Source organism: Phaseolus vulgaris, chromosome 2, assembly GCF_051622355.1.
Source record: "Phaseolus vulgaris cultivar YP4 chromosome 2, ASM5162235v1, whole genome shotgun sequence".
Classification (NCBI taxonomy): domain Eukaryota; kingdom Viridiplantae; phylum Streptophyta; class Magnoliopsida; order Fabales; family Fabaceae; genus Phaseolus; species Phaseolus vulgaris.
In genome coordinates, this window is record NC_143499.1 from 7,761,758 (window position 1) to 7,784,895 (window position 23,138).

A 23,138-nucleotide genomic window follows, 5' to 3' on the forward strand; every position below is an offset into this window, starting at 1 on the left:
GATTTCTTTATTAAATTGTATGAAAAGTGGTGAAATTTAAGTGTGTGATTTGAAGTTTTTAAAAATTGCTAACTTTATTGTTTGTGTTGTGTTTGTTTCTTTAATTTGTGTGATGATCGTGTATTACACAATAACATATGATTTTGTAGGTGATAGAATTCTACTCTGAATTGATGGAATGTGTTTATGTTGTTTTTATATTTTATTTTAAAATATGTAAATATAAAATTATAATATAAAAAGAGATATATTTTAAGAAACTATATAATTAGTTGTATATATATATATATTAATTAGATAAATACTTGCATGATATAATTTTTAGTTAATGTAACTAAAAATATTACAAAAATGACACAAAAGTTATAAATTAAAACTACATTTCACCTATACAACAAAAATTAAACTAACAGTATTAAGGAATAGGGGAAGTTAAGTGATAAGGAGTGAATATAACAGAAAAATAATTAGGCGAACAGCTGTTGTATAAATATGGATATACATCTGACAAAGTAATTGGTTGGATTAAGTAAAAAATAATAATTAGTATTATGTTGACTACAAAATAAAAAGCACTTTTAAGGTTTTTCATTTCATCGAATAAACGTGAGACTTATTTGTTATATTTTTTTAGATGGTAGATATTCATTCATTATAGGCAATACTTTACAGGATGAAAGATAAATAGAAAAATCCCACAGCATATATTATATGCTTTTATATACACCATTCCTCTCTGGACAATGACTATCGAATTTTAAAATCCTTTTGTACCCTGAATAAATCCTAACAATAGTGTGTGCATTTTTTTAAAAGATCGCAATCTTATTTGAGAGTTTCGCCACACAGTAGAACAAACAGCGACGTCAATTAATATCGAAGCAATTTTTTGATTAAATTTTACAATTCTTGTAACTTAATTTGAATCCGAATGTGTTACAAAATATTTTGAATATTCTCATCTTGCACACAATTTGCTTGGTAGATGTGTGTATCTTTGCCAACGCACTCTCTCTCTCTCTCTCTCTCTATAAATATCCTGGTCTTGTTCTTCTCTTTCTTGTGTTCCTTTCCCATTCTTCCCTGTACTCTACTCAAACTCACTTCCCCACTTATATGTACAATGTCGGCTTACAAAGACCAGGATCCTCGTCTTCATGGCATCAAAACTAAGATTCGAGTAGTCCCAAATTTCCCCAAATCCGGTTCCTTTTGTCCCTTTTTAATCTTCTCTCTTTTTTTTTTTATGTTTTTATTTTGGACTAAGAAACCAAACAACGTTGGATTCGCTCAAGTTTTGTTTCAGTTCCGTTTTCCAGTTTCTAAAAAGCTAGATAGGCTTGAGAGGTTTCTGTTTTTTTTTTCTTTTCTAACTTTTATTTTCCCTTCTAATTGTTTGTTTGGTTGCAATGACAGGTATTATGTTCCAAGACATTACTACTCTACTGCTCGATCCCAAAGCATTTAAGGACACAATTGATTTGTTCGTTGAGCGATACAAGGGCAAAAACATTTCTGTCGTTGCAGGTAAACAAAAGGAAAAAAAAAAGGCTGTTGTTCTTTTACTTTTAGGAAAAAAATAAAAATGGATCAACATTGAAAGAGTTGATTTGATTTTTGGTGTATGGGTTAGCTTGAAGAGGGTGGTGGTGTCCATGGTGAAGAGAAATTTGGGGAGAGTATGCAGTAATGGTGTGTTTTGTGGTTGTGCTTTTGACTGGTTTTAAGGGACATCATGGAATGGAAGTCACTGTGGGTTCTGAGAGTTGGTTTTTTGGTTTGACTATGTTGGCTAGTGGAAGAAATGGACATCTCCACTCTAACTGCTGCTTTTGACATGGATATCAAAACATGATCAACGGCTGAAAATGATTGCCTGATTTCTTTAGGTTGGTTTTCTTTGGTTTTAGAGAATGGGTAAACTTGAAATTAAGGTAAGAGACACTTTAGAGAAACAAGTAATTTTAAACTACTTACTGTATTAATTTTTACTTATTTTTATTCTCATTTTCTCTTTTGAACATCTTTCATTTTACTAGGTTCTGTTTGTTTTTTTTTTCAAACAAAGAAAAAAAGTTCAGTAAAAAATTACACTAGTTAAAGATATTTAATTAAAGAGAAACATAGAAAAACATGTAAAATATCGGTAGTACCTACTACTTTTTATTTTTCATATATTTTATTTAAGTTATAATAAATATTATATTTTAAAAAAATATAAGAGATAGAGTGTTACTTTATAAAGAAAAATATATAAGAAAATAATTATCATTTAAATACAAGAGAGGTGCTATTTATTTTATTTTAAAGTTAGATGTGAGCGATGGTTTCTAAAAGTTGTGTTTTTTTTAAAAAACTAGAGAAAACATAATTCCAGAAGTATTAGAGGTTCTCCATTGCTATGGAATTTCTACTAAGAGTAACATATTTTTTCCTTCTTAGAATTTAGGATCACATTCATTCTTCTTGGAATTTTCAACAATCTTGTTGCTGTTATCCTATATTTTTAAAACAAGTATTGTTATTGGGTACAGAAAATACTTGTTCCGATACAAGATTGGCTTTGACAGCAATCTCGTTATACCTTACTTCATCTAAATTGCACATTCCTTCAGTGGCTATCTTCTGCATTCTAAGAATTGTTCGTTACCTCTTTCAGTTTTTCTTTATCTGTTTTAGAATGTCTGAATGATTTTCTTAAAAAAAAAAATTAAAACATACGTGTATAAAATAAAATTGTTTTTGTTTCACAAGTTAAAATTAATTCATACAGAAATTAAAAAAAATTATGAGAGTGTGTAATAATAAAGTTATTTTGATTATTATTTTTCATTTTATAAATTCTTATAAAGAATTTCATCTAGACATCTCTTGCTCAAATTTGAATTACGAGAAGAATCACAGCAATATAATGTAATTTAGAGACGAATATACAAATTAACAGTCTTTCAATTTCACTTTCTCCAGTCTCAGATCCAGATTTATCGTTTTTTAGTGCTCAAGATTTTCAAGGGATACCTACCCAACGGGTTTATTATATAGAAGAAAAAAAGGCCATTAAGTCTGAGTAAAATATTTATGAGCCCTACCTGTCAGAAATATCAAATCCGAAGTCTGAACCCTTTCATCTTATTATAACCATTTCTTTGTCCACAAATCCTTCACACAACTTTCTAACTGTTCCCTCTCTTTATTAATAATGTAACCAACTGTGTGTTAAACAACATTTAAATAATTGTCGATTTAATTGCATAATATATCCAACTAATTTTTGTGTACAATGTGGTTGTGTATTATCCATTAGAAGATAATGATGAAAGATAAAATAGAAGCTTAATTTAGAAAAAGAAGATAAAAGAATGGGAAATGGATCACGGAAGTGTACCCATGCTTCCGATTCAACGCACTGATTACCATTCTGAAATCTCAAATTCTGTTGTTCGTGGAGATGTGGCTGGATTCAATTTGCATGGAGCACAACAACCATTGGTGATGGCTTCCAACTTGTGCAAAGTGGACCCCCATGACGCATGTTTCAACTCCCTCTTTCATTTTTCCTCCATTTTACTGTTTCCTTTTATTTGTGGGTTCCTCAATTCACTCGTATTTTTTGTTTAGTATTTACTTAATTTTTTTGCTCTATCCCGTGTCACTTTCCTGTTCCTTTCTACGTCACTAAACCAGTGTCACTGTTAAGGTGCAAGTGAGGAACTGCTACTAGTTCTGTACTATGCCACTGTGCGTCGTGCTTGGTTTTCTCGCTTTTGTACCCTCTGTGTGTTGCGTTGTTGCAGCTTTTTTCTGCTTTAAACTTTTCCCCCCGACATCACCAGATATGCTGGAGGGTGGTTTAGTGTGATATGTTGCGGAGAACATGGTATGGAAGCTATGAAACTGGGGCTATCATGTGTTGGGTTCTGTTCTGTCTAATTTGGTGCCTTGGATGGATGTTGTTGTAATGCATGCGGTTTTTTTTGTGTTTGAACAAATATTAGATTGGAGGTCCCATTTATCACTGTCCGATTTTCTGTACAGTTCAAGGGTAAATTGAAATCTGAATTGCTGGTAGGTCCTTTGCACCGGTTTCAGTTCTTTATGTATGATTAGAAAATGAAACACAATGCAATCGGGTTGGGTGTCACTTGTCTCTTTTCATGTGCATTAGGATTTGTCCTTGTGTGCTTATTTGGCTTTTTTAGCGTGTCTGTGTCTATATATATATATATATCGGAGACATTTCCAGAAGCTTCTTTTCAATTATAGAGTCCAGTATGAGATGTAGAATTTTACCAATTCGCATTATTGTGGATTGGTAACTGTTTAATGGGTCCTTTAGCAACTGGCATCGTTGTATATTAAATCTGTTGCTATTGTTTTCGACTTTTGGGTGTTTGCTTCTGTTTGAGAATAGGGTGATTTTGATGATTCCCTCCACTGTTATTTATTTATTTTTATTTCTTTTCTCTTTTTTTTAATTGGAGTGGTGGGTGGGGGAGTGTTGAAGTGAGCATGCTTGAATAAGCTTGCTTGCATTGTTTGGGTTTAGATTGTATATTTTTAGTCAAATTCTTACATCCTTGATGTTCACATTCTCTATGCATTATAGATCGTTTGTCCAATTCATGTTATTTAGTGACAAATTGTGAAGATGATGATACTAACATTTAAAATTGTACACTTCAAAGCAAATTTCGGATCATAAATGGTCAAATTTTCTTACATCATTTGATCTTTTCGTGTTTAGCAAGTAATGTAGCACACTGTTACTAATACACGGTTCCTTGATGGTGTTGAACTACATGTCATCTGCAATAGGGCATGTATTATTGTCCATTATATTGCGTTCTGATCAATAATTATGTTATGTAGGAATTGAAGCTCGAGGTTTTATTTTTGGTCCTCCCATTGCACTGGCTATAGGCGCCAAGTTTGTTCCATTGAGGAAACCAAAGAAGTTGCCTGGTATGATTTAGAACCTATTTTAAAAAAAATATCTTACTTTCATTACCGTGTTGATTGTATCACTATTACAATGTTATGATTAATGTTCTCGCCAGGAAATTATGTTTCTATATTTTGTTCAGTACTTAATCTGTTGCTTTCCTAATTTTAAATTTTTTTAAACATTTCTCAATCGGTTCAACATCGATTCATGGTTTCACCAACCTACTTGGCATGTACTGATGCTTAGTATATTTAAGAAAGTATTTGTTTGTTGTGTTTGGACCTTGCAAATCTAGATGGTAAATCTAAAATTATGCAGTTTCTGTTATCTATATATGCGAAACTCGTCCTGATTAATGTCCATAGTTTCTTTGTGATCTTTTTCCCATTTTCCCACTACAAAAGTGTAGTATTGATTAATGATGAATGTGCAGTCTTCGAAAACAATTATTTCGCCCATCTGTGGTCTTTTCGACCTTTTACCCTCTTAATTACCCTTTTTCGTTCTGTATCTTTTTTTCTTTTTATATAACCCTTCAGGCTCTTATATTTAAATTGGAACAAATTTTGAATATGTGCTTCAATAAATTGCTCTTGAAATGTTACTCCAGCTTTGTCAAGGTTTGGCTGAGATTGTTACTATGAAATGTTTATGTTCTAGTTTTATTCTAACAAAAACTTACCTCAATGCCAGGAAAAGTTATTTCTCAAGAATATATTCTGGAATATGGAAGGGACTGTATTGAGATGCATGTTGGAGCTGTTGAACCTGGTGAGCGTGCTTTAGTGGTTGATGATTTGATTGCAACGGGAGGAACACTCTGTGCAGCTATGGATTTGCTAGGTGAGTCCCTGTGAGCAAATCTTGTCATAAATGGACATTTATTGTAACATTGATGGACATTTATTTGATCAGAACATGACATTGTTTTACATGTTGATGATCTATTAATTTGTTCAACTGCAACATTGAAAGTTGCTCAGGCCCCAATATCTTTTTCTGTAGTTCATTTGTTTCTGGCTATCTTTTGTCAGCAGGGATTTGTTTCCCTGCGACTGACTCCTATTTATCATTTTGACATAGAAAGGAAAAACCTAAAGGTATTAAATTAAAGTTGTGTTTGAATTTCCATTAGAAATCTTCCAACGGATATTCAGCTCAACTCTTCCTCTCACATGCTACCAATAAATTAAACACGCTCTAAAGTATGCAAATTAGGAATAATAGTGTGTATGTTTACGAGTCATGCTTTTACTTCCAATCATGTATAAAGAGATTCATTTTATTAACTGACCAAAATCCTTTAACGGATAAGTAGATACCAGTGTTGATCATATATTGAATTTGAATTCCTTAGGATCACGAATTCACTTTTAGCTGCACTTCAGCTCAAGCACCTCAGTTTAAACATCTTTATTTCCCCAAGTTAATTTCATTTTTGGATTTTGATTACATTGATGTGTTTGCTGTGATTTAGAACGTGTGGGAGCAGAAGTAGTGGAGTGTGCATGTGTAATTGAATTACCGGAATTGAAGGTATGTATATTTTGGATTTTCTAAATATCTTGTTTGGGGATGGATCATCTCATCTACATGTCAGGTCATGTTCAAATCTTGTATCCTTATCTCTCCTAATAAATATCAGATAGGACTCACTCACTTATAGGAGAGAGATGACTCAACATTTGAATATGACCTTGTCACGTTTCTGTATTTCTTAGACTACTGCTTGCTAGCTGCAAGCCTACTTTGGCATGGTAGGTTTGATTTCCATTTAATTTTGTTTGGTTGCCTAGGAAAATAGGAAAATATCTGATGCACTTTATTTTCTTTCGGTACCTTTATGTATGTTTTAAATTGAAAGCTGGTCCCTTGTGGACTATGATTTGTCTTCGTTGTTGTAGAAGTGTTTTGTAATTTTCGTTCAGCTTAAAAGAGGTTTTGTGAATTAGTAGTTGTTGTGTGTGGAGTGATGTTTGTTAATGATTTATTGGGAATACGTGACAGGGTCGTGAGCGTTTGAACGGGAAGCCATTGTACGTGTTGGTGGAATATATGGAGATATGAAGTAGTGATGTGATTTGTGTGGTTGGTTGGGGGCAAAAGAAGATATTAAGATGTAGATTTGAGAGATGTGTGTCTCTCTGTGGGTGCTTTCCCATTTGGATTCCCATCCTAGCTTGGAGTAGCAACGATCAAATCAAATTAATGCATTTATGTGACCCTCTTCTCTCTGCTTCCCCCATACCCTTTTCGAATAAAATTATACATCTTTGCCTATAAGATCCTTCTTCTATATATTTTGCATCACTACACATTTTCATGCTTTTATTTTTAGAACTAAACTTGTCATTATTTCAGGTACAATTTGTTTCTGGGAAATTTTGTTTCTGCCAAAGTACCAGTTTAAAACAATATACCTGATATTTCTCTTAAATACCTACATAAGTCTAGAATAATATTTTTACAACAGTGACCTGTGAAGGTAATAATTTAATGAAGAGTGTTGATTATCCTGAAAATAATATATAAAATGAAATCAGTAGAAACCAAACAAGACTAGTTGGAAAACTTTGTCACTGTAAGGTGATTATTTGTCCTATGAGAGGGCAATGGATGTTCTGCAGTTTACCAAAGAACTTCACACGGTTTCACAAAAGGATATCAGACTATACTACCTTTTTCTTTAAAACCCATGGGTGATTCCTATTTGTCACATTTAAATACTACATCATAAAATCTCTATACATAAATATATATATTATTTTTTATTTCAAAATATATCTCTCTTCATAAAAAATTTAAAACATATATACAATAAAACAGAATCTCAAAAGAAAATAAAACACTCCATTTGTTCATAATGGAATTATGTTACTTGAAAGATCATCTCTTCACGTGTAACCAAGTAGTCAAAATCGAGATCTTAGGATCGGAAAGATAAACATGAATCGTAAAACGTAAGATCGTTTACTAGATAACACATCCTATCATAAGAGTAACCATTTACTAGTTACAAAACATTGAGAAAATAATAATCTATCTAAACCAAATAATCTTGTAAGTTAAATTCATATTCAGCTTCATGATTTCCATCTCCTTCATCATTCAAATCAGTCATGTCTAAGTGATGACTATGTAAAGATTCATCCTCCTCTACTTCAATAGGAACCAAATTTTTATCCAAATCAAATGTTTTGTTATGCTCATCTTCCATAATCCACTCGTCAGTCATCAATATTAATTTGAGTTGGTTTTCTTGTTTGCTTCTTCTTAGCTAATTTTGAATTAGCCATAACAAAAACAACATCATTCATTGTGCTTTGCTTTAGCCTATTTCTTCTCCTTGTGTGAACCTATATTATAAATAATCAGTGGATTAGTAGTAGACTACTAATTATATTCTAGAGATATATTTTAAGTTAACTTACCATCTCAAAGGAATTCTAGTTACGCTCACATCCAGAAGAGCTACATGTCAAGCTCAATACATGAATGACAAACTTTTGGAGTTCTAGATACTCATCATCATAAGACTCCCACCAATCTGTGGGAGTCTTTAAATTGATTGACCTAGTAGCCATGGGACAACCAAAATTTTTTGCTCGTTTTTTGAAATCATCAATTTGAACATCAATGAGATTTTGTTCATCCTAATCCTCCACCATCCTAGTTATGCATTCCATTAGACCACGCTTCACCTCCAAATCTGCTTTAAATCCAGGACGATAATGCATTTGAGGGTTAAAAAAATAGCTTGCAACATGCAAAGGCCTATGGAGTTGCTTGTCTCACCTTTCATCAATGATGTTCCACAAAGGCAAATAGCTAACCAAAATATATTACATTGAGTTAGTTTTTTGTTTTGAATTTCAAAATCACCATCTCAACAAACAAATACATAAAATACCTTTTTTTGACACCATTGAAAGCTTTTTTTATCTTCTCTTTAGCTTGGTCCATTGCTTCATAAATGAAACCCATGGTTGGCTTTTGATCTGAATCAACCAATCAAAGCACTTCAATGAGAGGCAATGCTCCCTTCAAACATATTATGATATTCTTCCAAAAAATTTGGTCTAAAACCACCTATTCAACTATTTTTCCATCATTTGTTTTAGCAAACTTGTTAGACTTCCATTCATCACTAGTAAACATTCTGATTAAAGCTCCCTTATTCTCATGGAGGCACCCTAATGTCAAAAAAGATGTAGCAAACCGAGTAATACCCGGTCTTACCAAATCTCTTCCTTTTGTGAAATGTTGAAGTAGAGATATTAGAGAAGATCTTGAATAAATAAAGGTAGTAATTTTTTTACCTTTTTGGAATGGTCTCCTCATGGATTGAAATTTTCTTTTCATAATCCTCCAACATTAAATCCACACAATGTGCAACACAAGGTGTCCAAAATAACTTTTTTCTCTTTGTCATCAACATTTAACCAACAACTTTGTAGTTTGCTGCATTATCAGTGACAACTTGAATGACATTGTCTTCCCCCACCTCTTCAACAATGTTGTCCATCATCTCAAAAACTTTCTCAGCTGTTTTAGATATAGCATATGCATATATGGATTTTAGGAATACAGTTCCCTTTGGGTTGTTCACCAAGAAGTTTATTATTGTCCTTCTTTTCTTATCAGTCCAACCATCAATCATAATCGTACATCCCATTTTCTTCCATTCATCCCTATGTGAGTGTAGAGCAAGTGATGTATTTGTAACTTCCTCCTTCAAATATTTGACTTTAATGTCATGATAGGATGGAGGTTTAAATCCAAGACCATGTCTTGAAACCAAATCAAACATAGCAGTGAATTCTTCACTTTTTGCCACATTGAAATGTATAACATTATTATAAAAGAACCTAACAATTGCTTGACATGCCTCCTCTCTAAGACCTTTCTTAAACATGTTGTTGATGGTAATTTGCCTATTCTTAAAAATATTTCTGCCACTGGGACTGTTGCTGGACTGAGTGAACTCTTCCTCACTGTTTTTTCTTTTCTCACCAGCTTTTGCCATTTCCTCATCATTCAAAGTAAAACTTGATTTCTTATTTAATTTTTGTTCCAAACCAACAACAATTTCCCACGTCTCCTTTTTAACTTCATCAGGAGCATCCTTGCATGCTCCAACATCCTTTTGAGTACTGGCCAGGTGATGCTTCAATCGATAAACTCTCCCGATTAATACCTTTTGACAATATTTGCATTGAAGTTGTCTAGTATCCCCAGCAACTGAGATACAATGCTTCCAAGCAACATCACTCATATTTCCTGGAGCATTTTTGGGAGTCATTGTCACGGGTATAAAAGTCATTGTAATGATGGGAATTTGGGACTGCAGTTTGGGTTGCAGTGAAAAAAAAAATAGAAGAAAAAAAACTGCACTTGGTTGCAGTAAGAAAAATAGAGAAAAAAATGCACTTGATTGCAGTGAGAAAAAAAGAGGAAAAAAAATCTGCACTTGGTTATATAGGAAAAAAAAACAGAGGAGAGCGGGACTGCAGTTTGGAAGTTGAAAGGGAAGGAGAGAGGAGTGAGAAAAAAAAAGAGGAAAAAAATCTGCATTAGTTATGCAGAGAAAAAACATAGAAGAGTGGGACTGCAATGGAGAAGTTGAAAGGGAATGGGAGAGGAGAGTGGGAGTTTGTTTGCATGACTTAAAAATAATTAATTAAAAATTAATTTTGTTGAAGTTGTAACGTTTTTTAATAAAAATTAAAATTTTACTGTGCAGTAACTGATTTCTTTCACGGTAAGTGGATTCTTTTAAGTTATTTGACCTTTTTTATTTCATTGAGCCCATATGTTGTTGCCTCTATCTTAAACAAAAACCCTAATCTCAAACTATCCCATATTCTGAAGTTGCCTCCCTCTTAAACAGAAACCCTAATATTAACTACCCCATTTGTTGTTGCTGCCACACCACAACCACCGTGTCGCATGTTGTCACGTCACGACACTGTAAACGCTATTGTGTCGCCGCAACGATGATGTCAGAAGCGCTTCCTGTGGCGATTTCCAGTATCGTGAAACTCGATGATTCCACGCGAGTTGCGATTTACAACGCCGATCCCATGCGATCTGCAGAAATCGTATTATGCTGGTGATTGTAGATCGGCACCATGAGTATACATCGTACGATCCTACGATGCAACTCGCGATTTTGACTACCATGCGTGTAACACATTATCATCACAAATCTTTAAAACAACCACAAAACAAATAACATGGTAAGTTATTATATTTAGTATATTTTAAAACTTTCACCGAAACTTTAAATTTAAAAATTGAATCACAAATATCTCAATTATTTTAAATCGTCTATCATCAATATACTACAGAAACAAATTTCTATAATCATTTCATAATTTATAATATGCATAAGAGAAATCCACTGTTATCAAACTTGAGAATTGACTCGTTAAGTTGTCTGAGTTTACATTTCTACTCACCCTATGCGAGTTAACTCGGAAGCAAACACGTTTTTTAAACAAACTCGGTGGACTCACTACAAACTCGACGAACTCGCGAGTTTGCCACCGAATTGGCGAGTTCAAAGAGTTTTTTCTTTAAACCCATAATGATGTTGTTTGTAAACCAAAAATCAAAGAAACTCGTATCTTTTGTTTGTGGTTGACTTTTCGTGGTCGCGTTTGTCTTGTGCGGTAGTCGCATCGTTGGAGTTTAGACCTACGGTGGTCACGTTCGTGTCGTCCGATGATTGCATCATCTCAATGTTGTGTTTCGACTATGTTTCGGTGGTCATATAATATTGGGTTACAGATAACCTCTCTCTGTTTTGTTTCCTACAAGACATTTTGTTTTAAGTGCAGAAAATTATGGTAGACACTGCAGTTTTTTTTTAATTGGAGTGTATATCTTCAAGTTTTATTTTAGAGTTGGGGGTGCATATGGGCTCTTTTTTAGTTGGGCTATAGTTCTATTTTAGTTGGAGTGCATATCTGCAACAATATTTGAGGTATTTTGTGGCATTTAGTAAATGTAGTTATTTAGTGTTGTCCAATTAATTACTTTAAATAATTTTATTATTAGAATATTTTTTTATATGAAGTAAACTCTTACGTGTTTAGGAGTCGAGTTTACATAGCTCTCACGAGTCTATGTAGACTATCGAGTTTGATAACCTTGATCCATTGACAACAACACATATACACTCAACTCTACTTATGGAAGAACGGTGTGTCGAGATTAGAACTCAGAAACATGCACCTGTCATATTACTATGTTCTCTTTACAACATAGTCTCCCCTTCAGGAAATTCATTATCATATGAGAGGGTTAATTCATATGACCTGAAATACCATCTTCTATTTCGAATCTTAGACAAAATCATAAGAACCTCATTCAACTCTCACCACTTGATACTCTTCATGTATATGATTCTAAGATACCGATAGAGTTAGGATCATCCCTTTGCAGAGTACATCATAGATCAATATACTCTTTAACAATCTCAACACAATATTTTCTGGAAAGAAAATACTATGTCTCAATTACAATTTCATATTTCACATTATCCAAAATCACACCATTTAATCACATCAAAACTTAGAAAGCAAAACCCCCCACATGAACACATAAAAACTAAAGGTGTTCCAGACAATAGTATTAGCAATCTCAAACCTAGAACATTTAGTATAGCCAAGAATATGTGAACTCTTAGCTAGTGTGTAATCTGTCTTTCTTTCTAGTGTATTCTCTTATATATACTAAAATCTCCACCCTATCTCCTCTGTATGTGTCCTTGTTATTGACCTAATTCAATAATAAATGTTGCCTCCTATTTAAGGTTTATTATTCAGAATCCTTTGATTTGCGCTGATACGACATTAATGTCCTTAAATATGAATATTAATAGAAGACTTGTTTATACGCAATATCGGATTCGAACCATGACGCTACAACCCCCTAGTCTTAGGCATAAGCCTATGAGGCTAAAAGCCAAGTTTACTCTAACAATCTCCAATCAACTTACATATCTCTTAACATTGAACCATGACGCTACAAAAGGATTTTCACTTAAGTATATAAATAAATTCACATAGAAATTAATTAAAAGAATAAATAGAAACAAATGAGTAAATCTTAAAATTTAAGTTTTTTTAGCTTGAGCAAAAATAATCTCGGTTGAGTGAAAATGACCCTTGTTTGAGTGAAAATCAACTCAAGAGCACCCCAAAATTTACCCCATTTTTGCTTGAGCAAGAACCTCTCTCGCTTGAGTGAAAATGAACCCTAGAGCAACCTATTTTTGTTTGAGCAAGAATAGGTTTGGAAGCAAACCGAAATTTCCCTCTCTTGACATAGCTCTAGTGAGAATCTTTCGCTTAAGCGAAAATCCCTCGCTAAGCGAGATATGCAGTACAAAAAGGCTTCAAAGTGGTCTCTTTCAAGTTTTGCTTCAAAATTTCGACATCAAATATGTATTTTTACAAAATATAACAAATCAAAATATACCACTTTACTCAAAGTTATTCGGGAACTCTCATTAACTATTCAGAATTTCTAAACCAATTTCAACCTTCAGATTCACATAAACCAATACTTACAAATTTTACCTTTCAAATGAATCACCATAATGCAATTCAAATCAAATCATACTACCATTCAACACCTTCAATCTCAAACAAAACATATTCAATAATTCTTTCATATCAAAATATACATCAACTATACAAAATTAATACAATCAACCATTTCACACTTAATCTCAAATAATACACTACTTTATTAAAAAAACAAGCTTCCTGCAAGAAAATTTGAGACTAATGACCACATCACCCACATCAAGATTTTCAAATGTAACATCCCTATTTTTACCCATATTTAATAAAATAGAAAGTAAGAAAAATCTAATTAACATATGAACTTACAACTATCTCATAATTGTATCTAAAAAAAAGATATCCCCTCTTCATAGGGATTTTAATATATATACAAAAGTTTTAAAAGAAACAAAATAAAGCATTAAAATTAAATTCATCTCATCTTCCATCTGCTCACTGAGGAGCTCTATTACCTGCCATATAATCTGCTCTCGTGTATTTACACGATGATCACAGATTAAAGAAAACAATCACAAAACAAAGAAAAGGGCAAGTTAGTTATTTTTAAAACTTCTAATATAAATATAACTTGAAATATCAGCATAAAGCCATCAATTCTCATTCAATTTCACAAATCATCAAGTGTCCGTCAAGATTCATAAATCATCTTTCACATGTCAGACTTCTATTGACTCACAATACATAGACACTTGACTCTACTTCCGGAAGACTCGTGTATTGAAATTAAATCATGAGACCTGCACTTGTCATACTACTTGTTGTGAATCCACACAACCATGCACATAAACATCTAAATATCTCATCATCTCGTCATCTAATATGATAGGGTAAATTCATATGACTTGAAAGACCATATTATATTTCAAACCTAGACAAAAGTCATATGAACCTCCATCGACTCTCACCAATTGAATAACTTCATCTATGTGATTCCATTATATCAGTAGAGTCAGGATATCTCATTACGGGCCTGATAGATCAATACACCCTAACATCAATCTCAACACGGTATTTCCTTTCCTGAAAATATTATGTCTTGATCACACTTTCTTATCATTCCATATCTCGTGTAACACATCAATGCACCATTCAATCATATCATATTTTAAACTTTTCTAAACAATTCTAATATATCTCAAAATTCACTTAAACACCTAACTAAGTTCCAAATATATGCTTTCTAAATCAATCATCATCTAAAATCAAACAACCACTTCTCATCAGACATCTTATTTAAGTAATTCAACAAAATATTTAAAAACAGTTAAACTCATTTGTATTAAACACTTTTAAATTTTTAATCACAAACTCTTTCAACAACTTATTCACCTCAAAATCAATATAAAATATTCAAAATCAACCATTTCAGTCAATATATTACTTTACTCTTCAAAATAGACAATCCTACAAACAAAAATTGGAATTGGTGACCATGTCACTCCCACATTCAGATCTTCTAACCTAATGTTCTATTTTAAAAATAAAACTAGCTTCCCTTACTTGAACTTGAGCAGATGATCCCTAAGAGCTCCAAATTACCAAAAGCTCAAGGGTAGCCTAACCTGCACCACAGAGTTCTGATAAAAAATCTAACTATACCACTACGACCCTCAGCTAACAGAGACTACTTCTGAAGATAAAAACATCACATGCAAGCTTAAACCAAAGACAAGCCTAATCAGATCAAAACTAACTTAAAGGAAAATGAGCAAAGAATGAACTTACTCTATCTGAAGATAAAAGCATCACATGCAAGCTTAAACCAAAGATAAGCCTAACCAAATCAAAACCAACTTAAAGGAAAATGAGCAAAGAATGAACTTACTATATTTGAGATTTTGATCGGGCAATCTTGTAGAGTTTATTGCCAAGAGTCTAATGGCAGACTCCGATCGTCGAACTGACAAGCGAGGAGATCAAAATATTAGAGAGAAGGGAGAGGAAAGGAAAAACGAATAAAAATGAACTTACTCTATCAGAGATTTTAATCGGACAATCTTGTAGTCTTCACTGCCAGGAGTCTAATGGCGTACTCCGATCGTTAGACTGATGAGCGAGGAGATCAAAATCTTATAGAGAAGGCCGATGGAAAGAAAATAGAGTTTTTAAAGAGATGATGATTCTTTTAAAATGAAACCTGAATAACTGAATTTGTATTTATATGCTCTTTTAAATTTAATAATAAGATATTTAAGTATCATTTTAATTATACCACTTTTATTCTAAAACTATTTTTCTCGATCCTTACATCTAACCTAGGATTTTGTTGAAAATAAAACTAACATCCTTCATCTGAGTTTGAACAGGTGTGCTCATAGAAAACTCCAATTCTACAAAGGGTGAAAGGTAACTTAACATGTATCACACAAAATCTTCACAAAAATCAAATTCTATTATTAGAACTCTGAACTAATAGAAACTATTGTAAATATATAAATTTAATTGGACAACAATACTAACTTTACATTTGATATTGAATGGAAGCTGTACTGGGATGACCGTTGGTCTATGGACCCGGTCAACCCACTCGTCAAGACCCTACTTTAAGGTACGAGGTCGACCACGTGACATATGTGGCCGACCGATATAAGGTGCTCAAGTCAAAGGTTGACCCGATTAGCAAAGGCTAACCCATGGTTAGGAAACGACCTAATCCAACCTTAATCGCTAAACAACCCCCTAATTCGGCCCAACAGCAAGGGCCCATCAAGGTAATATAAATATCACGCATTCCAAGAAAGAAGGTACGTCATTATCTACAGTATTCCAACTAGCCGAATACGATACCCCACTGACTTGAGCGTTGGAGTGCCATCTGCAGGTACCCCACCAGCCTGAGGAGCCGTTCGGCGAGGAAGATAGAAGGAGGAAAGTGAGACACGACCGACCGAGTGACATCTGAAGACAATAGTTCTCCCAGTCCCCAAACTAGTTCGAGAACAATTGGCGCCCATCGTGGGGCCGAGGAGAGCCAGAAGAAACCACAGTAGTAGATGGTATCAACCCGTAGCATGGCAAGCATGACCGAGGCAGACCAAAATGATGATGGCCCTTCAGAAGGAGTTAGCAGAGATGAAGAAGGCGCACGAGGAGGCCGCTAAGAAGAATGAGGAGGAAATCAAAAACCTCCAAGAAGAAAATAAACGAATGAAGAAGCTGGTCGAAGGGGTGCCGTCCCTCGCCATGACCAACCAGGCCGGCAAGTCCTATGCCACCGGTGCCGGCCTTCAGGCCGAGAAAGAGATGAAAAATGACTTTACTCTGGAGATGGATGGGGAGTCCCATTCTAGCAAAACAGCCAACACTATCGGCATGGCGGGCTCGGATCGGCGTCATCCCTTTACTGACCGCGTCATGGATACCCCCCTGCCAGACAAATGGAAAGGCTTCAACAGGGATCAGTACGATGGGACGACCGACCCCGACGAGCACGTCGACGCATACACAACACACATGAGCCTGTACACCACGGACGACGCGGTCTTTTGCCGAGTCTTCCCCACCTCCCTAAAGGGAGGCGCTCTGAGCTGGTTCACCAAACTCCCTGCGAATTCGATAGATTGTTTCGAGACCCTGATAGCAAAATTCGATGTCCAGTTCGCAACAAGCCGCCCCCACCATCTAACATCCATAACGCTGGTCGGCATTCGCCAAGAGAAGGGAGAGTCCCTCAGAACGTTCATCGATCGGTTCAGCAAGACCGCTATGAGCATTCGCAACCTCAGCCCCGAGGTGGCAATGCACCACATGCTGACCGCCCTTAGACCCGGTCTGTTTGCCGATAGCCTGTGTATGCAGCCTACAACCAACCTCGATGACCTTAGACGCCGAGCGGCGAAATTCATGCAGCTAGAGGAACTTCGCGAATTCAAGAACAACGCCCGGGCCGAGGCAAGTGGAGAAAAGAAGGAGGACAGGGAACGACAAGGAAGGTCACGAACTGGCCGAGACCACAAAAGGGACAACCGAGGACCCCGCTTCTCCCGCTACACGCCTCTGAACGCGGATAGGAGCAAAATTTTGCAAGAGGCCCTAAGGACCGAGTTGATACCACCACCCCGAAGGGCCTTGAGTCCAGAAAATGCCGATCGCAGCAAAAGGTGTCGGTACCACAAGAATACCAGCCACTCCACCGAGGAATGCCAAACCCTGAAAGACAAAATAGAAGAGCTCATTTAGGTCGGGCACCTCAGACGCTTTGTGCGTGGTACCCGGGAAGCGCATCGCTCCCCATGCAAAGAGCAAACGCCTAGGAGAAGAGACCGAACCCCCCCAGGTCCACGAGAAGGTGATAGGTGCGGAGACCGACAGGGACGAAGAGACGACCCCCCACAAGCAGACACTCGTAGGGGCCGAGAGGTAATCAACACCATAGCCGGAGGGTTCGCTGGCGGAGGCAGTTCCAACAGCGCACGCAAGAAGCACCTGCGGGCCGTCCACCAGGTAAACCTCGTCTCCGCCCGGCCGAGGATGCCACCAATTACGTTCACAGATGAAGATTTCAAGGGGATAGACCCAACACAAGACAACCCAATGATGATATAAGTCGATATCGACAACTTTACAATCAAGAAAACCCTTGTGGACCAAGGAAGTTCGGTCGACATATTATACTCGAAGACCTTCAAAGCCATGAGAATCCCAGAGGAGGAAATGATGCCCTACAACGATCACGTGGTCGGTTTTTCTGGGGAACGCGTAGGAACGAAGGGTTACATAGATGATGTGAATGCAATAGCAAGAATACATGATTCTTTGACATTCTTAGGAACAACTTGAGTTGGTCATGAATTGGCACTTTAATTAGAATTGGATCAAGGTTCTAATTCAAGAACTCACCAAGACTTTGCACCGAACCAAAGCTCACATGGAAGTCCATGTTTTGCCAAATTGAATCAAACAACAAGAATGGAAGAAAACAGAATTGATTACAGCCAATTATAGGAAACAGCCGCACAGAATTGAAAATACAGCTGAAAATACCGAATGGAATTGAAGAACAAGTAAACTAAAACATGAACATGAAGAAGAAACAAAGCTTGAGAATAGAAAACTTATGGAGATGGAAGAGTAGGTGATTGATCACGCCACTTAGAGTGTGGATACTCCAAGATTAGTGTGTTGCCGCCACTTGAGGTTCACCATAGACACCCAAGATAAGACTTGATGAAGGCACCAAAGCTCTTCCAATTTCTCTCTCAAATTGAGTAGAGTTTTCTTACTTCAAATTCCAAATCTGATTTGTACAAGCCAAGCACCTTTATTTATAGCCTATAAGGTGCTGAAATGCAAAACTAATCAAATGCAAATGTGCCCCTAAATGACATGTAATTTCGGCGCCAACTAGTGCATGAAGGAAGTGTGACTTTCCTTCCTAGTTTGGCACCTCCTAACTCATATCTACACTCCCCCTAGCATCCCTTACTAAGTTCACACCCCCCTAAGCTTCTACTATTTCTAAACTACAACTAAGGATGCTTTTACAAAAGAGGTTTCTTATGTTTCCCTCTAAGCACCTTCCTAAAGACTATTCTATATATTTTCTACTTAAAGAGAGATATTCAAAATGAAGCCTATTATTTGAGAGTTTGTAGACTTCTTTATCTTTAGGCTTGATCTTCTCTTTGACTTCTTTTAATTTGTGAGAAGACTAGAAGGAAGAACTTCAAATGTGTAGGTGAAAATCCTCTTCCTTCATTAATAAAATCCTCTCCTATTGGATATCCATCAATAGAGCTATACACAACGTTCGGCCTTGAAGATGATGGAAGAGGCCCAAACCCATGATAGAAAAAGCCCAAGCCCAAGCCCAAATACAAGTTCAAGCTTCAACTCAAGCCCAACAAATAGAAGATATGGGCAAACTAAGCATGATTGGATGTCTTTCTTTTGTAATTACTTTTGAGTATTTTTAGTAGAACATAAAGGGAGGTGTAGATATAAATATAAGAGGTGCAAATGTATAAAGCTAAGTCACACCTTCCATGTGACACATAAGAAGGTGTAGGTATAGATTTAGGAGGTGCCAAAAATAGAAACCAAGTCACACTTCCCTTGTGACTAGGAATTGGCTCCAAATTCCAATGCTTCTCATTTGAATTTCCCTCCACTTTCTTTTTAATTTCCAGCCCCCTAAACACTATAAATAAGAGGGCTTGGCTCATGTATTTTCAAGATTAATGAGAGTAATGTTATGCTGCCAACATTGTGCCATACATTGCTTTTGCCTAGTTTCTAGGACCTAATCTTCATCTTCATCACCTACCATAGGGCTGGTCGAACCTCCCTTTTTCCATACACATCATGCACCTTCAAGATCACCATAGCTCCTAGGAGGATCTTGCACATCTCAATCCATGGCTTCCGCACCATTTTTCACATGATTCCGAGAAGAGCTCCATGACTTTGCCATCATTTGGTATCAGAGCTCTTCTCGGAATCATGTGAAAAATGGTGCGGAAGCCATGGATTGAGATGTGCAAGATCCTCCTAGGAGCTATGGTAAAAATACTCAAAAGTAATTACAAAAGAAAGACATCCAATGATGCTTAGTTTTCCCATATCTTCTATTTGTTGGGCTTGAGTTGAAGCTTGAACTTGTATTTGGGCTTGGGCTTGGGCTTTTTTCTATCATGGGCTTATGCCTCTTCCATCATCCCCTCCCTCTTAAAAAGGATTTGTCCTCAAATCCAATGCTTCTTCTTCATCATCATTATGTGGATGTATGTGGCTGGATGGTTTCCATCATCCCCTCCTTCTTGAGAGGATCTGTCCTCAGATCTACAGGTTTGATCTCGAACAACAACCTTATTCCTATTTTGAAAACTAGGCTCGTCCTCCAGGATCAAATGTCCATCTCTGTGAGTCATCAAACAAATCAAATGTGTTAGTTTGAGCAGTTGTGTAAACATTAATTTTAGGAAGTTGCCATTCTTTTTGTTTTTCTATTGTTTTTGGCAACTTCTCATAATATTTCTCTATTTGTTGTTGTATTTGTTCTTGAATCCTCTCATGCATTTTCTTAAAAAAATCATCTTTTGTAACTCCTTCCTTATGCACAAAGGTATGTGGATTAGGAAGGGGTAATAAATCTAAAGGAGAAAGAGGATTAAGTCCATATACAACTTCAAATGGGAAAATATTGGTAGTTTTGTGAACTACACTATGGTATGTATGCTCATCTCTAGAATTGTGTTTGTCCTTTATGATTATTCTAGTCTTTGAACCTCTTTTCTCATTGGGGACAAAAGTTTTCCTTTTAAAAGCGCTAGAGTTTTATCAACTCTAATTTGACCCATGAGTTCTCCTTCATGAAGACTTTCTCTCTTATGTGTAAAGATAGTCTCGTTGTTACAACCATTGTTTATGAGAATTTGTACACTTGACAATGGTTGTCTCAATAAGACATGACAAGTTTCTTTAGGCACTACCTCACATAAAAATTTGTTTTTGTAGATGCTTATAGATAACTTGACATTCAATTGGTGATATCCTAGCACATATGAGAAATAATCTACTTTATCTTTATCTATGCAAGCTTCTTTTAAAGACTCTTCTTTTTTGCTTATGCTTGCAAGTATTCCTTTACAAAAGGTAAGGCTTTGAGGTTGTTCAACAAGACACATATTTTCAAAGGTATTTTTAAATCTTTTGTCTTGTTGAATGACCTTGTGGGAAGGAACACTCTTCTCCCATGCCTTTTGTTTCTCAAGGGTCTTCTCATGCTTTTCTTTTTCTTTTTCTTTTTCTATAGCTTCCCTTTCGACTTCCTCTCTTTTCTTTTGTATTTTTCTTTGCTTTCTTTCTTTATGGGAAGCAAACAATTTTTCTACCCTTGTTTCCCAATCTAGGCAAGCTTCTATATTTTCTTTTCCATGGAAATGGGGTTGGTCTACCCTAACCTCTCTTGGGTTTTCTTTTTCTTTTCTATCTCTTCTATGTCTTCTAGGGGGTGCTTGATAATGATCATTTATTCTAAGGCTTCCCTCCCCAAAAGAATCATGATCTTTAGAGATAGATGCATGAGAAGGTAATTTTTTTAAAATGTGAGACTTCTCATCCTTTGCTTTAGTCAATTCATTAGTTTTAGCCTCATTCTCTAATTGTTTAGATGAAATTGATTGCATATCCTTGGAAAGTTGTTTCAAAAGAGATTTCAAGGATTTCACCTCACTTTTAAGAGATTTAGAGGAGTGAGAAGACATGACTAAAGCTTTGTGTATACAAGTATTTTACCTTGAGAAAATTTAGGAAAGTCAAAGAAGGTAGTTTTCCAGGTAAGGGAGGTGAGTCACAATGGACTACTTAAATACCAAGCCTTTGCCTTAGCCAAAAACTATCCCTCAATGTCTTCACACAAAACTTTCTCTTAGTAAACCACTTAGAACACAATTAAGTTGAGAAATCAGATTTTAATGCAAGAAAACAATGCAAGCTAACTAATTAACCAAGCAAGGATTAACAAAGCTTAAACAAAGCAACACAATTGAAAAAAGCGAAACTAATTAAGCAAGAGATGCAATTAAAAAAACAATTAACAATTGCTAAACTAGATAGTTCTACACTAGTCGGCCCTAGGTGAGGCTTCTTGGACACTTGGAGCCCTTGAAGACACACTCACCGTCTAATCACGTAATTAAGGAAGTAATTAACACAAGTTAAGTTGCAAAGAAAATTAAGAAAACTCCCTTTGTTGATCTTTTTTTTTTGTTTTTGCTATTGGCACTTCCTTGGTTGTCTTTCCTTGTTGGGCCCTCCAAGTGTTCGTGGTGTTTTGAGAAGTGTTTGATTCTGCCTTTGCCTTTCTCCTTAGAAATAAGGACTTAATTCTCCAATTCCAGCACCTATCAAGAAGACTAGACCTTACTCAAGTCAAATTTCCACTCACATAAGCACCAATTGAGAATAAATTCCAGCACCAAATTTAGAGGCCAAAGAATTAAAGCAAGAAACAATTTAATTGAAGAAAACAGTACCACACAAATGGAGTTAGATTGTGACAACTAGAAAGAGTTCCAAGAATATTAGACAAGCAAATAAAGGTACTCAAATAAAGGTAGGCACACAAAATGAATCCTAAGAATAGCACTAGAATTAGATTTCAAAATAAAAAAACAGCACCACTGGAAAATTGTTGTGCGCCAGAAAACGTGTTTTTCCCCAATTTATGCTGAGCTGCCCCTTTAAGATTTGATTCTGAAATTTTATATGCAAAATATTCAAGATCTTAACTAAAATCTGGCGTTGGAATCACTCCAAACGCATGAACCATTTTTTTTTAATAAATTTTCAAATTCAGTGTTTAAGCCTACTGTAGCGCCCAGATTTGCACACTATTTTTTAAAATATTTATCATTTTTTTCTATTGACTCTTTTGAGCTGATTTTTTTTTTTTTTTGTATTTTCTGTAACACCTCAATCTTGCATAATCCAAAGAATCAAAAATTTCTTATGAGGGAAAATAATTTTCTGAAACAAAACAACCAGCACAGAGAATGTAAAACAGGGGATTCTGTAAAAACTGAGAAAAAAAAACAACAAGAGACCAAAAGATAAACACAATGGAATTAGTGTAAAGGAATTTGTGTAGATCTAAA

The 23,138-nt window shown here is 35.4% G+C and overlaps 2 protein-coding genes and 1 pseudogene across 3 annotated transcripts; 2 read left to right on the plus strand and 1 right to left on the minus strand.

Moving 5' to 3' along the window:
• Positions 1 to 907: 907 nt before the first annotated feature.
• Positions 908 to 7,228, plus strand: LOC137810536 (adenine phosphoribosyltransferase 3). 2 transcript variants are annotated; one of them, XM_068611870.2, is made up of 6 exons: positions 908 to 1,205; positions 1,417 to 1,527; positions 4,870 to 4,962; positions 5,639 to 5,788; positions 6,423 to 6,481; positions 6,953 to 7,228. In XM_068611870.2, the coding sequence occupies exons 1-6, from the start codon at positions 986 to 988 to the stop codon at positions 7,010 to 7,012; spliced, it is 693 nt and encodes a 230-aa protein (XP_068467971.1). In that variant the 5' UTR covers positions 908 to 985; the 3' UTR covers positions 7,013 to 7,228. The 2 variants fall into 2 exon arrangements, with proteins under 2 accessions (XP_068467971.1, XP_068467972.1); XM_068611871.2 differs by having other exon boundaries at positions 973 to 1,180.
• A 760-nt stretch (positions 7,229 to 7,988) lies between these two features.
• On the minus strand, positions 7,989 to 10,339 carry LOC150028972 (uncharacterized; annotated as a pseudogene).
• A 6,248-nt stretch (positions 10,340 to 16,587) lies between these two features.
• LOC137808982 (uncharacterized) lies at positions 16,588 to 17,721 on the plus strand. The gene has a single exon (XM_068610127.1). The coding sequence runs from the start codon at positions 16,588 to 16,590 to the stop codon at positions 17,719 to 17,721; it is 1,134 nt and encodes a 377-aa protein (XP_068466228.1).
• The last annotated feature ends 5,417 nt before the right edge of the window (positions 17,722 to 23,138 follow it).